Raw genomic sequence first — 16,823 nt, forward strand, 5'->3', positions numbered from 1 at the left:
AACAGAGGTAGAAGAATAATAGTACCCAATCATTGTCTTTTGCTAGTACAGCAAGGTATTTTGTGCTCAGGGGGATCTGATGCATTTTGCAAAAATCTGTAACTAAATTCCAGTGCTGACTTGCAGCCTTTTGTTGTGACCTGAACTCAGCTCCATCACCTGTGCCATTTAGCAACCATGATCCACAGGTCCTCCCCTCAACCATCAAAGGAAGACTTGCCTTTTCCAATTGCAGTAGGACAGCCATGAGAGCTCGTGAAGGTTGTTTACTGCTGGAATCTCTATTAGAAGTTTCTTTTGGCTTAATAACACTATCATTATAATGATGCAAATAATCATCTGCTAGTGCTTGGGCAAGAGAAATTGTAATAGCACCTTCATGGTTTACCGCATGAAATGCAGTACCCTTTGGTGAGAGATGCTTAGAATGTTCATTATACTCACTGGACATGTAAAAAGAAGAAATACGTCTCAAGGCAGCAACATCAACACGAAGCATGCTGGCAGATAAGCCACAAAGCTCCAGGAGGAAAGCACATGAAGCAACCAACATGGAGTCCTCAAAGTGCACAATAGCAAGTGGAACAACCTGAAAATGAATGCACACCACATGTTACAAGACAGTGCTAACTGAAATATTTAGATAATATTCTGTAAGAAATATTCAGATAATATTGGCATTAAACAAATGATATTAGCTAATATATGTAATTATATACCAACAACAGAATTATTATAATACTAAGGTCTACTTGGTAATTAGCTGGATAAAATGTGATGGAAAGAGACCACAGCATTCTCGCATGTGTCAAGTAAGCATGATCTTTAGCTTCCTCAAGGAATATATCCTTTCAACAGATACAGAGATCTACCGATTATTAGTTGACTCATAAGCTATGGGAAGCATTTGGAGGGAGGAGATGTGTTGGGACTTGGACCTTCCTTTGTAGATTGGGTATATTTGTGGGGCTCCATGGTCACCCTAGATAGTTGGCTTGTTCCATGCTTTGATTTCTTTCTTTTTCTGATTGTCACCATATCATATTATCATAACTTTTTCTTCTCTTACTAGTAATTCTTTGATCTTGTCATTGGTTGAGAAAATTAAAAAAAATCATAAATACTTAAAATATGTCCAAATTAATGTAACACTTCAACAATGTAATGTACATACTTATGAAAAAATGAGTTGTTGCAATAATTGAAAATACAAAAAATGTTCATCAATCTTTTGCAAAACACCATTAGTTTAAAGTTCATTAGAAATAGTAAAAAATGTAGCTAAGACTCCATTTGTTTGCACTGTGAATTTCATTTGCATTAGCATAAAGCATAAATGCATGATAGTGCAAATGGTCTGTTTAAATTCTTCTTTACTTTTGCTTCAGATTTGACCCTATCTTGAATGTTTGTGAGAAAAAAAAGGAAATCAAATGATGTGGTCCATACTTGTATGAGAGAGAGAATGGAGGCAGCAGGAAGATTATCTGTTTAGGAGGATTAAGATAAGCAAAAGGATGTAGTCCCCACTTTATATGAGAAAGAATTAAGATAGGAGGAAGGTGCAAATTTTGCATTGGGTTGGAGTGCAAATCATCTTCACAAACAAAAAAGATGCAGAACTGAACCGGGTGCAAAATTTGCATTCAGTTCAGATTTGCACTGCAAACAATCAGAACCTAAACAACATATTTCTTTACATTGTTCTGCAAGCCAGTGTTCAGATCCGTTGATCCCTATGAGATCTTTTCATTATGGCTTTTGCTTGCTGGAAACAAGAAAGCGAGGTTGGTTCTCAATACCATTACCATCTGCTGTTTGTGGGGGCATCTAGAAGGAAAGGAATAGAAGGATTTTTGACAAGGAAAAAACAACAACAGAGAATTTTATATTGATATCAATTCTCAAATCCTTTATTTTTGATGGTTCATGTAGAATTCAAAGACATTGGAATTTGGAAGACACTTTCACATTGGAGATTTTTAATACCCTTGATATTGTAATGGATGAATAACTTATGAATGTCTTCCTTTTATTCTGTTTCTGGTTGTATTGTTTGTTGTGTGGAACCTCAATACACCTTCATTTTATTTTTTGCTCCCCTAATAAGATTTTCTTTTTATTCTATTACTAAAAATGCCTTAGAAACAAGAGACTTTAAAATAAGTAGGACAAAAACGGAGTATATGACATAAATTTAGTAATAATAGGAGTGTAAATCAAGATAGACTTAGGATTGGAGACCAAGAGATAACTCAACGTGACCATTTCCAGTACCTTGGTTCAATAATTCATAACAAGGGAGAGATTGAGGAAGATGTCACCGAAAGAATTAGAGCAGGATGGGCAAAATGGAGGGGTGCATCTGGACTTTTATGTGATAGACAAGTACCACTTAGATTAAAAGGAAAATTCTATAAAACAATTGTCAGGCCAGATATGTTGTATGGAACAAAGTATTGGGCAACCAAGGAACATGTCCAAAAAATGAATGTGGCAGAAATGCGAATGCTAAGATGGATGAGTGGAAAAACTAGAAAGGATAGGATTATGAATGAAGTTATCCATAGGAACCTAGGAGTAGCTCCAATAGGTGATAAAACGAGAGACAGTAGATTAAGATGGTTTGGGCATGTGCATAGAAGACCGCCAACTGTACCAATTAGAAGAAGTGATTTGTTACACATTGAAGGTGCTAAAAGAGCTTGGAGTGGACCAAAAAGAACATGAGTAGAAGTAGTAAGAAATGATTTAAGCACTAATAATTTAACAATGGATATGACTTTAAATAGAATGCATTGGCAAAACAGGATTTGTGTAGCCAATCCCATATAGTTGGAATAAGGCATCAATGATGATTTTATTATTAAAAATTTTTAAATTTCCAATTTGGTCATACCTACTACAATAATATACATACACAAAAATAAAGTGTCATATTTAAGCTACCTTACATATTTAGTGAATAACACCTTAAACTAAGTCAAACTGTAAGATGAATTGAAAGTTAAACAATTAAATTCTATTCAAGAAATACGCAAAGAAATTATCCGTACAGATGAAAGAAGAGATTCTTCATTATGAGTCAAAGGAGCAAGAAGTATTTGGACATCTGATTGCACATTTGCAGAGGCACCAGATTGTTCCTGCAGGATATTTGTTGATTTCAACTTTTGAACTCGCATGCCAAGAAGATGGTTGAAAGCTGCTAGTGCACGCCCTCGATGCAAGTGGTGTTCAACTCCAAATCCAGTCTCCTGTAAGACACCAAACCCAATGAAATGAGCAAAGCATGTTATCAAGCCAAGATGGATGGTCGGTTAAGTTCATGAACCTTTACTGACTTGAATTTTCAAATGAAGCTAATACATTCCAAACTATAACACATAAATCTATAGCAGAACTGCAGAAGGAATATGCTAAGAACAGTTGAGTACAGGAAAGTTCTTAACTTAAATGCAGATCCTGGTAATTGCTACTTTAACTATGCTGTCAGAAGCCTGGAGGTCAATTCAAGCACTTATTGAAGCCCAGAAAGAGCAAATACAGTTTTAGAGATTGATGCACCAAGCTCCAAGAAATGCAAATAGCCACAATATATGAACCATAAAAGGAAAACTATTATTGTGCTTTCTGGCGGTTGACTGATCATTTATCTGAACTATTACATTCACATAGCATGAAAGTGAATTCAAAAAGAACGGCTGTAGTTAGGTGCTCCTTAATATCTGTGAAATGGAAATTTGAACTCAAAGAAAAAGATTGATAAACATTCAGTAAAGTGATAAGGTTTACATATTTTTGCATTATTCTTTGGACTCATCGGCCATGGTGTTTCAACAAAGACAGAACTGAGAGCAATCCAACAAGGGATAAGATTGGCTAAGCTCCTAAATTATAGAAATTTGATAGTGGATGGGGACTCCCATGTAAGTGGGACGGATCATAAAAGATAGTATGGGCCTCTAGAAATTTTGACATAACCAGGGAGTGGTTGAAGGGTTTCCAAATCTCTTACACCCTATGAAAGCCAAGATCCCAATCCAGATCATGAGCCAAGGGGGTTACAAGTTTAGACACAGGCTCTTTATTATAATATGAGATAGGGCATACAAAGAAGGGAACAAGCCTTTCAAAGGAGAGTTGCCCACCCACATATCCTCCCAAAACAGAATTTTATGACTGGACCACACATTGTACCTGATAAAATTAAAGATAGTAAGACTGCCTTGAATTGCTTTCCAGAGAGAAGCTAAGGTAACTCTTGTCTCTTGCAGCCACACCAGCATCCCAGCCATTTTTTTTATCAATAACAGAAACAATTTATTAAAAATCAAGATAAATGATATGTAGAGAGAGTCTGAGCCGAATGGGCCCTAGTACCTTTATTTTATTGTTTTGTTATGTCTATGTTAATGGGCCTTATCCATATGGGTATGTTATCCTTTTTATTCTTTTCTTATGTTATGTTATGAGCTGGCCACCCCATTAAGGGCATCTTTGTAATTATGATCATTAAGTGAAGATTAACAAAAGTGATTAGGAGAAAGGAGAGAGAACTGATCAAACTCTCTTCTCCTTCTCCCTTCCTCTTCTCTCATCTTCTTCTTCCTCTTCTTTTCTGCTATCTTCTCTCTTTTTTTTTTTCTACTTTCAGATTAAAATATTCCTTTCTCTTTTTGGGTTGATTCACATCTAGATACAATTATAAGATAGCAAGGGGAGAGGTAAGCTCTCTTAACCTTTCCCACATCAAATATACAAGATTACAATAAAGTCCAAAACAATTGAACCCTCCCCACCCTTGTTGGGCAAGTGCATCTGCAAAGAAATTAGCACTTCTTTTCACCCACTGCAGTCTTACTTCCATACCCTCGATCAGCCACTTAGATCTCCTTCTTTCATTAACAAAACCCCAAAGCCCAATTTCCTCCTTTTCTAACCAGCCTATTTACCAGCTTTGAGTCACCTTCAATAATCAATTTTCTAATATTCGGCTCCTTTGCCCTTTGTATACCTTCCAAAACAGCCAGGACCTCAATTCTTAGCGAATCATCTACACCAATTGAACCTGAAAATAAGGCCACTTTTTCTTCCTCATCTCTGAGTACTCCTCCAATGTCTGAAGGACCGGGGTTTCCTTCACTACCTCCATCAAAGTTCAACTTAGTGAACCCACTATCTGGTGGAGTCCAATTGGATTGACTACAGGTTTAAAAGGGGCTGGAATTAGCTACTTTCTTCGAATTACTAAGCACAGCCACTGTAGAGATATCCTCAAAGAATCTATAGACTTCACCCAATGGACCATTCTAGCAGTAATGACATCAACAAGTGCTCCTCTACTTCTCTCCTTTTCAAAAAAAGAAAAAAAATCCTATGATTCCTTTCTTACCAAACTGTCCAACAGATAGCCATGAATGCTTACAACCACTTAGTGCCACAACTTGTCTCCCTCTAGGGGAAACCTCCACAAGCATTTCCCTAGTGGTGCCTTGTTTTGAGTTAATAGGTTATCAATTCCTAAACCCCCTTGTAAGTATATGGAATTAGACATTGCACTACCTACGATGAGTGACCCACCATAAGGTTACATATGTAACCATCGCATAAGCAATAATGATGCAATGGAATATTGACTTGGTATCATCAAATCCCAGCGCAATTGTCTCTCATACACACCAATTATTCCCCTATCTTTCATTGAAGCAGGATCCTTCAATAGCGTGTCACGTAACAATCTTGTGATACACTGTAATGCCTGGCCTTGTCTTCACAATCTCACCTCACAAGCTTGCTCCATGGCCTCGTTTCGCGATTATGCCTTTGTTCCAAGGATCAAAATTTCACAACATATCGGCCCGTATCGGCCAATAGTTGTGGAGACACTTGATGTACTGTAGTACTATGGTCCCTTTTTTTATGAATAGTACTATGGTCCCTGTTGTACTAGTCTTATTTTCTTTATTTCTTCCTTTTATCTTTCAGCCCTTTAAGGGTTCTTTTGTAATTCTTTATATTTTATCTTTTAGCCCTTCAAGGGCTCTTGGTAATTGTGTGTGTGTGTGTATATATATAACTCATTGGGGGTGAGGGTCGATTATCATATTAGACACCCCTGGTGTTCTCTCACGAACTGGAAGATTGACATGGTATCAGAGCAGGTCATGTCTACCAGCTGCTGATTTGATTTATTTCTTGGATGATTAGAGGGTTGTTTGAGAAGTATTTTGATTACCATCGAGTTCTGTTTGAAGATTATTTGAAGGCTGTTTTGAACTTTTGATCAACCAAAGCTGATAGATATTTTCTGGAAAAGATACCCAGCAGGCCATCTTTTTCTTGTTTTCTCTAAATTGGCTGATTCAATCAGCCTAAGACTCTAAGGTTGGTGTCACCCAGGCTTCCTTTAACTGGTTATTAATCTGTTTTGAAGACTGGTTTGGTTTTGGTAGGGTTTTGATCCCACCTTGTAATCGACAGTCCTGAAACTTCATTTTTAGGACTGACATCGATATAAACCTATTGTTCTGAGATTTCTGCAGTATAATCTCATTTTACTTGGTGAAGTATAACTTCAGTGTTGCTTTTGAACTGTTACTGAATTAAGTTAGGTGGTTAATTTCTGGTTCTTCCCTCTTTTAGCATTGTTAACCTGTCTTGGGCTGTGGTTGTGATTCGGAATGTCTGAGAAGGCTGATATCATTCCTGTAAAGTTTGATGGAACTAACTACAGCATGTGGAAGTTCCATTTTGACTTATTTGTTAAAGGAAAAGGTCTGGAAGGATATATGAATGGAAGTTGGATAATGGGAAAATAGTTTCTTGGATACTCAGCTCAATTTTATCTCATATTGCAGTACCAATGAGAAGAAAGTGTACTGCTTATGAGATGTATGCATACTTAAAGAAGGTGGACCGTGTACCATCAATCTAACACGTCTAGACAGTATCAGATTGAATCTGAGATTCTTGCCTATTGCCTGGGAGATAAGAAGATTTATGAATATTATGCTGATTTCCTTGACTTGTGGGCAGAATACGAGCTTGTCCATATAGACCCTTCGGACCCTACAGAATGTGTCAAGTATCTCTCCAGCAGCACTTTGAGAAGACGAAAGTTAATCAATTCCTTATGAGACTTAGACCTGAACATGAGATAACCAGGTCCTATATTTTGAGTAGAGGAACTCTTCCAGTTGGATTCAGTGATGGGTGAACTGTTGAGGGAGAAGACTAGACCCCTAACTACTGCAAGTATTGATGGAAAATCAATAGATTTTAGGGCTGATACAGCTCTTGTTGTTCAAGGAATCAAGAAATCTGGTGCCAAAGACTTCTCCAAAACACAATGTTACGAGTGCAAGAGATTTTGTCAGGATTTTGGGTTTCGTAGAGGACTTAGGGATGATGAAATTGAATCTCTTTCTGTCTTGCTTGGTTGTCTTAATCAGGTTTGTTTGGATCCCTCCAAGCCAGATAAGAGGGTATGGACTCCTAGACCCAATGGAACCTTCACTTGTGCTTCTTTCTTCAAGTCCATCTCTCAACTTTCTACTCACCAACCCTTTCTATCAAAAGAAATTTGGTGCAGGCCAGTTCCCCAAAAAATTATGGCATTTTGTTGGGAAGTATTCCATGGGAAAGTAAACACTCTAGATAACCTACAAAAGAGAAGACATTTCCTCTGTACTTCTCCTAATTGGTGTATCCTCTGTAGAGCTCACAATGAGGATTGTTACCACCTATTAATATCTTGTCCCTTTTCTGCAGACCTTTGGGCTTGGCTACTTTGGTTGTTTGGGAGTAGTTGGAGTCTACCAGCAGAACTTCACATGCTCTTCAACCATTCTACCTTTTATTGGCCTACAAAAATAGGGAGAATTATGTGGAGATGTGCTCGTGCTGCCTTGATTTGGACTCTTTGGGAAGAAAGGAATATTAGAATTTTTCAAGAAAAGGAAAGGAGCAGTCAAGAATTGAAAGACTGTGTGTTAAATAGGGAATATTAGAATCTTTCATCAATTCTCCTTTAATGACCTTTGGAGAAATTGGTCAGCAGTAGCGAGGTGTTCATCCCTAAAGGACAAATCAATTACAAGCTGGTCTCCTCCATCCGAAGGCTCACTGAAGTTGAACTTTGATGGAAGTAGCATGGGTAATCCAGGATTATTCGGAATGGGGGGTGCTTTGAGAAACGAGAAGGGAGAGATTTTGTTGCTCTACTTAGGTCCCTTGGGAATTGGGGACTCCATCAGGGCAGAACTTTTAGTTGTTGTACAACACCTAACAATCGAGGGGGATTCCAAAGTGGTGGTGGGTTAGTTGAAAAATCCTGAAGAGGCTATGTGGCGTTACAAGAATGAAATGAAGAAATTTAGTTGGTTGACAAGGAATATGTTGGTCACTGTACAATGGGTGGGGAGATCAGCAAATACTTTGTCAAATGTGTTAGCTAAGCAAGGGGTAAATAGGGAAGAATTGTTTTGGGCTCAGTTGTGATTCTTGCTTTTCTTTCCTAGTTTACTTGTAAGATTCAAGGAGGGGCTATAGCTCGCACCTCTCCCTAGGATGTTGTATGAACTCACTCTAAATCTGCTTCTGAATTAATAAATTTATTATCATTCATAAAAAAAAGGGATTTGGTCACATTGCTTCTCACTGCAAGAAAAAGAATGTTTGCACTTATTGTAAGTAGCATGGTCACATCATTCCAGACCGTCTAATTAGGCCATCTAACAATGTTTAGAAGAAGAACCAACCACGTACATATCAAGTGACTGAGGGACAAACCATTGACATCTCTTCTATCAAGGGTGATTCTCCTGCATCTATGGATGAAGAGAAAATTTGGCAATTTGTATCCTCTGCTATTTCCTCTGCCTTTTCTACTATCGGCCTGTTTGGTGAGTTTTCTGGTTATTGTTCCTCTCAATCTCATGTTTGGATCATCGACTTCGGAACTGAATATGATTGGTAGTAATGACTTGTCCCTTGAGCTGCCATCTACTGCATCCTTTCCTCTTACCAAAACCTTTTTTGTTCGTAACTTCACTACTAATCCGATTTCTATTGGCCAACTTGTTTATGAAAGATACACACTAACATTTTCTCACGATGGTTGTCTGATTCAGGATTGGTACACTTGGAAGGTGAAAGGGAAGGGGTGTAGGCTAGGCTGTTTATTTGCATTGGAGTTCAAGAATTCTCAAGCACCAACATCATCGGCATATTTTAGTTCATCCTCTTCTAGATCTTTTGTTCGGAAAACAATTATGGCATAAATGTTTGGGATATCCACATTTTGAAAACTTAAAATTTTTGTCTGACTCTAGTTCTACTAAGAATAAAATTCCATCTTTACATACATTTGATACCTCATGTGTTTCTTGTTGTTTGAGTAAAAGGCACACTCTACCCTTTCCTCACACATCTGAACATGCCACCTCATCATTTGAAATTACACAGAGTGATGTTTGGACCTCAACTATTATTTCTTGGCTTGGATACAAGTACTTTGACTTGTTCATTGATGATTGCACCAGGTACACATGGATTTACTTTCTGAGACATAAATCAGAAGTATATCCTGCATTTCAGATTTTTAATACTATGATACGAGTTCAATTTCAGTCTCATATACGTATCCTCCACTCAGATTTAGGGGGAAAATACACTGATGGAGACTTTCTATCCTATTTGAGAAGTCATGGGATACAAGTTCAACAAAGCTGTCTAGACACACCTCTATTTATTTTCCTCTTCTTCCTTTCATCTTTTTTTTCTTTTCTTCTTTTCCTAGGACAAAAAAAAAGGCTCAGTCCCTCTATTTTCTGAAATTTCTTTTCTTTCTTCCAGTTTTTTCATGAATATGTTGGTTTTCTATGTTTAAATCAAGTTTATACATTTTTTATAAAGATTGTAGACAATTAATAGTGAAAGACGGTTGTTTCTTGCTATGGAACCTAGGCAACAAGGTGCCCCCCTATTGCCTAGCCTCACTTGCTGCCTTGAAAATTATGGTTTGAATCTGAAAGTACATGGTAGCTCATAGCCATATGATGCAAATGAAAGTCCAGGGAGCTAAGTGTTACTACACCGAATTTGGATCATGTTCTTTTTAGTAAATTCTGAGTGTATTGTCCTCTAGTATCCAAGGATTCTGCATTTTGTTTTTCTCTCAGTTTTCAATGATATTCCATACTTTACATGTTTTCTATAAAAAAGCTAAGGTCTTTGTATCCTGAATAGATGTTGAACATGCAAAGACATCAAGTAGATTACATCCTTTTTGTTTCCCTACACCTTACCACATTCAGATTCTTTGGATTCTTGTTCAACGCCTAGGCGACTAGGCACCCTTGGCTGGGCATCTTGCCCAAACACCTTAACTTTTAGCAACTAGGCGCCTTTCTAGGTGACTAGGTGCCCGCCTAGGTGACTAAGCGCCCGCCTAGGCGACAAAAATGACAAGGCAGGCACCTTTTATAATATCATTTATATTGTTGTATCTTATTAATGTATGTGTTAAAAGATTTTATTATATGCTATATTTATCAATTATACTTTGTTTTAATGTTTTACTACTGAAATTTAAAAGGTCAAACAGTTTTGAGGAGAGAAAAAGAAAGAAAGTGGAAAGAAATAATAGAATTATAAAGTTTTTTTTTCCTATTCCTTCTCTCTCTAATTAAATAAAACAGAAACTCTATCCTTGTTTTTTCTATTTTACTTTCCATCTTGAATATTTATCATATAAAGTTAATAACCTTCTTTAGTTGCTAATTGATATGAAATTGCTCTATTAAATACTTATTGTAGTAGTATTATTTTTGAAAATAATGAAATTAAGTCAACATTGGCTAGCTTACTTGTGTATTTCCTATCTACCTTTTGGATACCAGTCAAAGGGCAAACAAGTTAGAGAATATTATGAGGGACTTCCTTTGGGAACCAGTAGTCTCTGAGAAGGATCGCCTAGTGAAGTGGGAGGTAGTTTCTAGAAGTAGAGATGGACGAGGCATAGGGATAGGAAATGTTAGGATGAGAAACACAATATTATTGGGGAATGGTTATGGAAGTGGTCATTGGAACAGGATAGACTATGGCACAGAGTGATTGGTAGCATACATGGATTGGCAGACAATGGTTGGGATGCGGGAGTTGATCCTAGGGCTTCTCGATGTTCTCCCTGGAAAGCTACTCATGGTATTTTGCCTTCCATCCTTCCTTACTTTAAACTTGATCCCTGTGCAGGAAACGAAGTGTTGTTCTGGGAAGATGTTTGGGTTGGAGAGAGTCCCCTTAAGGATAGGTTTCCTATTATTTATTCACTGTCAGAAAATAAAAGAAAAGTGATCTCTTCGGTTTTTATTGATAATTCCTGGGACTTGGGATTAAGAAGAGGTCTAAGGAGACAAATGGCAATGGTGGATGAACTAGTTTCCCTTTTAGGGTCAACCTTTCTAGATCAGTCTTGTGTGGATAGTAGAATTTGGAAACCTTCCCCGTCTAGTGTTTTCATTTGTTCCTCTTTCTTTAATGTCCTCATTCAATCAAATAACCTTGCAAGGAACTTTCCATCAAAGGAGGTATGGTGTAGCCCTGTACCCCCAAAAATTCAGGCTTTTTGTTGGGAGGTGGTTCTTCAAAAAAATCAATACTTTGGATGTGTTGCAAAGAAAAAGGCCAAATTTCTGCCTTTCACCCCATGTTTGTAGCCTTTGCTTGGGTTCTGGTGAGACGATCACGCACCTATTAATATTTTGTCCTTTTGTGCACTTTATTTGGTCCTGGTTCTCTTCTCTCTTTGTTTGCAGGTGGACACCTCCCCCGGATGTGACAAGCCTTTTTGACCCAAGCTTTTTCAGGCAATCGAAGAGGCGTGGTAGATTTATGTGGAGAGAGCCACAAGAGCTATACTCTGGTCAGTCTAGGAAGAAAGAAATATCAGGATCTTTGAAGGAGGAGAAATCCAAGGAGGCAACTATAGAAAGAATAACCATTATGACTATTCATTGGTTGACAACTCTAGATTTGTTTAAAGATTTTTCAGCTGAGGACATATTTAGGAATTGGGGAGTGGTGGCAGCTACAACATCTATAAAACCTATTGTGCAGGAAATGTGGTCCCCTCCAACACAACAAAGAATAAGTTGAACTTTGATGGGAGCTCTAGAGGTAACCCAGGGCCTTCAGGTATAAGGGTAGTATTCAGAGATGGAGATGGGAGAATTGTTGCTATGTTTTCTGGGCCAACAGGGGTGGGAGATCACTGAGAGCAGAAGTGATGACTCTGCTTCAAGGTGTAAAATATGCCAAGCAATTGGGATTACACCAAGTGGAGATAGAAGGAGATTCTAAATTGTTAATGGACTGGCTGCAATCAGGCAAGTTGGGAGCATGGATGTATCGACAGCCCATACGAGAAATTCTTAATATAACAAGGGAGCTTGATGCAGGTTTCAAGTGGATAAGAAGATCAACTAATGGTCTGGCTGATACCTCAGCCAAACAAGGGACAGTGAGGGAAAGTTTGTTCTGGGCAGTTCTGTATTTCAAATTACTCGGGCCCAACTCCTATCTTAGGGGTTGACAATTGTATCTTAATTTTACAGTAATGAAGTTATCATTTCCAATAAAAAATAATAATGAAATTAATATATGTAAAAGATTTTTATCTTTTAGATTTGATGATTTGCCACATTTTTAGAGGAAATTTAATGTTCTTACTAAAGAGAATTGCTATTTTTTTCAATTAATATACATGCTGAATGGTATATAAAACTAGGGAACTAACCAAAAGTTAGCTTTTTATATTATAAAATTTCCATTGCCTAGGCGACTAGGCGCCCAATTGTCGCCCAGAATCGCCTAGACGCCTTGAAAACTATGGTTCAACATTCATTTGGTTTTTCCCACCTCAGCTTGTAATGCGATTCAGTATTAGCCACTTCTCTAAGTGGGTGCTTCTATTTGGGGGATGTGGTTCCTTTCACTGAAGCATTTGAAAAGAAGCAATTGTAGGGTGTTTTTTAATAAGTTGAGTAATTCTAGAGTTTTTTTAAAGGCAATGACAAATACACTAAAAGATACAGGAAAATTGTAAATGATAGTTTTTGGATTTTAGTTTGAACACTATACTGGCATAGCGGCACACAAATCAATATTTGCCTTTTCTTTTTCCCACAACACCCTTCTAATTATTACTAATAAAAAATTAATAATGTAAACTCTTCCATCCAAACTTCCATAACCACTAACTCAACAAGGTTTAATCAATATTCCAGGCACATAACACAGTAGACAGACTAATAAACATTAGTAGGAGCATAAAAGCTGAATTCTTGCTCCCGCAATGTTCAAGAGAAGCACAGACAGAAGTTTGTTCATCTATATATCAAGCTAGAGAAATTCTAAAAGCAAGTTTATTGTGTATAGAGATCAGGGAAAAACATTCACCTCCACTGAGGAAGCATACAGTTCCTCTTCAACATTTTTCTGGATAGATGCTTCCCAGGAAATGGCACTAAGACCAGCACTTTCATGTGCATTGATGAAAATGCCAATTTCTCTATGAAGAAAAGATTCTCCTGCAGGAATGCCTGCTAGAGATTGCCATCCAAGAGGGCCCTGCATATCAAAAAAAAGTGCAGGTAAATGAGAATGTCTGCTCAGTAACAGGAAATGGCATAAATTGGAGTGGTTTGAGATTAAAAATACTGTCTTGAGCTTTTCCTTGGTTTCAATTCTACAAATTTTCTGAATATGCAACCAATTAAAAGAACATTAAATACCAAAAAGAGCCATAAACCATGAACTCAGAAACAACCTGGACAAAAAGCTGAATCAATCTCCTTATAGATTTTGAAAACCAGCAGGGGAGCATTTGTACCAGTGGGGTATCACGTCCAGTGGAAGAGAATATGTTCTCACGCCAATACAAATAATCTGACAAGGTTGAGTTGCCAAATACTGTAAATTGGAAGATAATGTTAGAAATTGGTGGGGATATAATTTGACAATGGAAACTTGGAATATTTTGGGAAAATTATGCATGTCATAAAATGCTAAAAAGACGAGGTCTAAGGATAGAAGTTTAACCATTCTTTGTATTATGAGCCATAGAACTGCCATCTGCATCCTGGTGAAAGCATGATGCAACAAGAGTGCGCCATAGTGTGGGAAAGCGTTGGAGAGCTGGTCTTAGATTCTCCAGTGTGCACTGGGCTGAAGAGTTACAATTCCTATTAACACTTCCACTGCTGAGACAATTTTGGATCGGAGAAGATGCATACATTAAGGTTGCCAAAGCAGCCATTTCTCCACCTCCTTCTGCCATATCGTCAACAGTACGTATAATTTCATCAACCTCCAACATACTGAGGTTTCTACCAGGAATTACATTGCTTGATATAATTGAACGAGCATTAGAGAATGATGCCTCATATTCACACCCCTTAACCCTAGACAGGAGCAACCACTTTGCCCATTGACAATCTCCCTGTAAAGATTCAAAAGAAATGACACATTTGTATGTGACTGGTTATTAAATATAAATCAGATGATACAATCTTGAAGACCAAACCAGAGCAATAAATGAAGATTCTTTTTGACCTATGATCTACTATGTCTAATGTCAAATACTGATATACCCTACAAAATTTCAATCATCAAGAAATTAGGAATGATAAAGTTCTGAGTAAAATATCCAGCCAACAAAATCTGTCTGAATAGTGATCTGTTACAGGATACAGAAATATGATACTGTTTTTTTTTTCTTTTCATAGTCAAAGTGTACACTACTTGTCTATAAAGAAAGTAAAGAAAATCATACATGCATATCATATAAGAAAGAGGGGGAGGGGATGGGAGAAAGAGAGATACCTAACCACACAAGGCATATAAGAAAATGTTAACAAGGAAAATATCAATACATATTCTACTAGAGTCTATGCAATCAACTCGATTGCAATTGAAACTTACCGCTACTGGTATAAAACCAATGTTATGGAATATGGAAATATTTTTTAAAATAAAAGGGTCATTACTCGATGTTGGTCCAAACTATCTAGTGTTGGGAGGAGTGGACTGGGTACAAACCTAACCTTTGGCACCTTTCGCATAAAGTGGCTGCTCTCAGACTCAAACCCATGTTCCCCCACTTGTTATCCTGAGATTTTCACAGTGCACCAAGCAGAGGCTCCTAAATATATTGTAAATAGAAATTTAATAATGAAGAAAGAAACAGGAGAAGACAGTTGAATGTTTCACGAATGGCAGGGCCCTTTGATCTTCAGACAGTTATGTTAAAGAGGCTACAACTATGGCATATTGATTAACATCTCATTCAGAAGGGTGTGGAGCTTGAAAAATCATATAGCAGGCAGCTTAGGTAGAGGAGGGGTGGGAAAGGCACATTTACATTCGGGTGTTTCTTTACTAGATTAATGTAGTTTTAGCATATGGTTTAGGACGGTTGATGTATCTTCAATAAATTTCATTGTATTAGGTAGAACTAGAAGATTGTAGTTTCAACTTCTAAATTAACCAATCTCCTTTATCTGGTTAATGATATAAAGAAAGAAACAGAACAATTATGATTAACATGAAAATTATTAGGCAGATGAGCCCACTCAAAACATTAAAACTAACCAGATAAAGAAACTTACGGCAGCTTCCAGTAATGATGTAAGTGAACCCTTATCCAGAGCCAATTTATGATGGTCAAGGTAAAGGTCCAAAAGGTTGGGTAGATCATACTGTGCACAATGATGTATAACAAGTTTATGCAAGGCTTGGAAAGTATCACCATGTAATTCTCCACCGGTATCAGTCAAACTAAGCTCTGATAAGCTCCCAAAAGGTTCATTCATAGCAGAATTTGATCTATTGATAATGAAGCCTGCACGAGCCAGAAGTGGTACTATCTCTACTGTGCCTTCCCAGTATTCCTTCAGGAAAATGAATTTCTTGGCCAGCTCCTGCTCAATAAGCATTCTTAACCAAATGGAACATATATTACTAGCTGAAAACCTGAAAATTTTAACATTTGGCACACTAAGGCAAACCGTGTCCAATTCTTCAGAAGAGCAGATATACTTCTCATACTCAGGAAGTTCACCAGTGCATCCAACGGTTACATCAGAATGAAAGCCATCCAAATTGACTTGGAGACTTCCCTCTGACAATAAAGCTGTAGGAATCATGTTCAGAAGCTTGAAGACCTCATCCCAATCATTGTGGCATATATAATATTCCAATTGTGATTCCCATAATATATGAACACCCATGAGAAACGGCTGGTCTAGAACTATCTGCGCAACATATAAGAATTGAAATTGTCATTTTGAAACCTTCCATTGCAGAAACAAATCATTAAGAAAAATAAATATAAATAAAAAAAAACCAGCATTTGTCACCAAAAAGCAGTCCTAAAAAACTAACCAAGATCAAATAATAATCAATCTGGTTGAAGTAAAGACAGCTGGCCCATATAGTTGAGACAAGGCTTAGATGATGATGATGATTGAAGTAAAGATGGTTGAATGGTTCTTACGGCTGTCATTGGCATGCAGTATATCAATTTTTTAGGTAAAAATTGTACAAATAGTAATATAATATGCATGGGAGGAACTCAAAGAAATCCCTATATAAAAAAAAAATGGTTGGGACATTTCACCAAGTCAGATATGCATCATGTACACTATGCATTAGAACTGGTTCAACAATGTTGTGTCAATCATTACATAAGTGGCTAAGTTCAAGTCCATAGCTCCTCTAAAATAGATGCCTGAAAATAAATGAGATATTCTACTTTGCCC

General features: G+C 37.3%; 1 protein-coding gene across 5 annotated transcripts in view; it reads right to left on the minus strand.

Annotated features, from left to right (window-relative positions):
• The window catches only part of LOC104599968 (spatacsin carboxy-terminus protein), a 54,028-nt gene that overhangs the window by 14,658 nt on the left and 22,547 nt on the right, over positions 1 to 16,823 (minus strand). For all 5 annotated transcript variants that reach the window (XM_019198229.2, XM_010262733.3, XM_010262734.3 and 2 more), the window contains 6 exons: positions 15,672 to 16,316; positions 14,104 to 14,503; positions 13,832 to 13,974; positions 13,462 to 13,632; positions 3,057 to 3,257; positions 26 to 589 (listed from right to left, as the gene is read on the minus strand). In XM_019198229.2, the coding sequence (XP_019053774.1) occupies positions 26 to 589; positions 3,057 to 3,257; positions 13,462 to 13,632; positions 13,832 to 13,974; positions 14,104 to 14,503; positions 15,672 to 16,316 (2,124 nt within the window). The remainder of the gene's footprint in view (positions 1 to 25; positions 590 to 3,056; positions 3,258 to 13,461; positions 13,633 to 13,831; positions 13,975 to 14,103; positions 14,504 to 15,671; positions 16,317 to 16,823) is intronic.

This window comes from Nelumbo nucifera, chromosome 5, assembly GCF_055504915.1.
Source record: "Nelumbo nucifera cultivar China Antique chromosome 5, China Antique-T2T, whole genome shotgun sequence".
Taxonomy (NCBI): domain Eukaryota; kingdom Viridiplantae; phylum Streptophyta; class Magnoliopsida; order Proteales; family Nelumbonaceae; genus Nelumbo; species Nelumbo nucifera.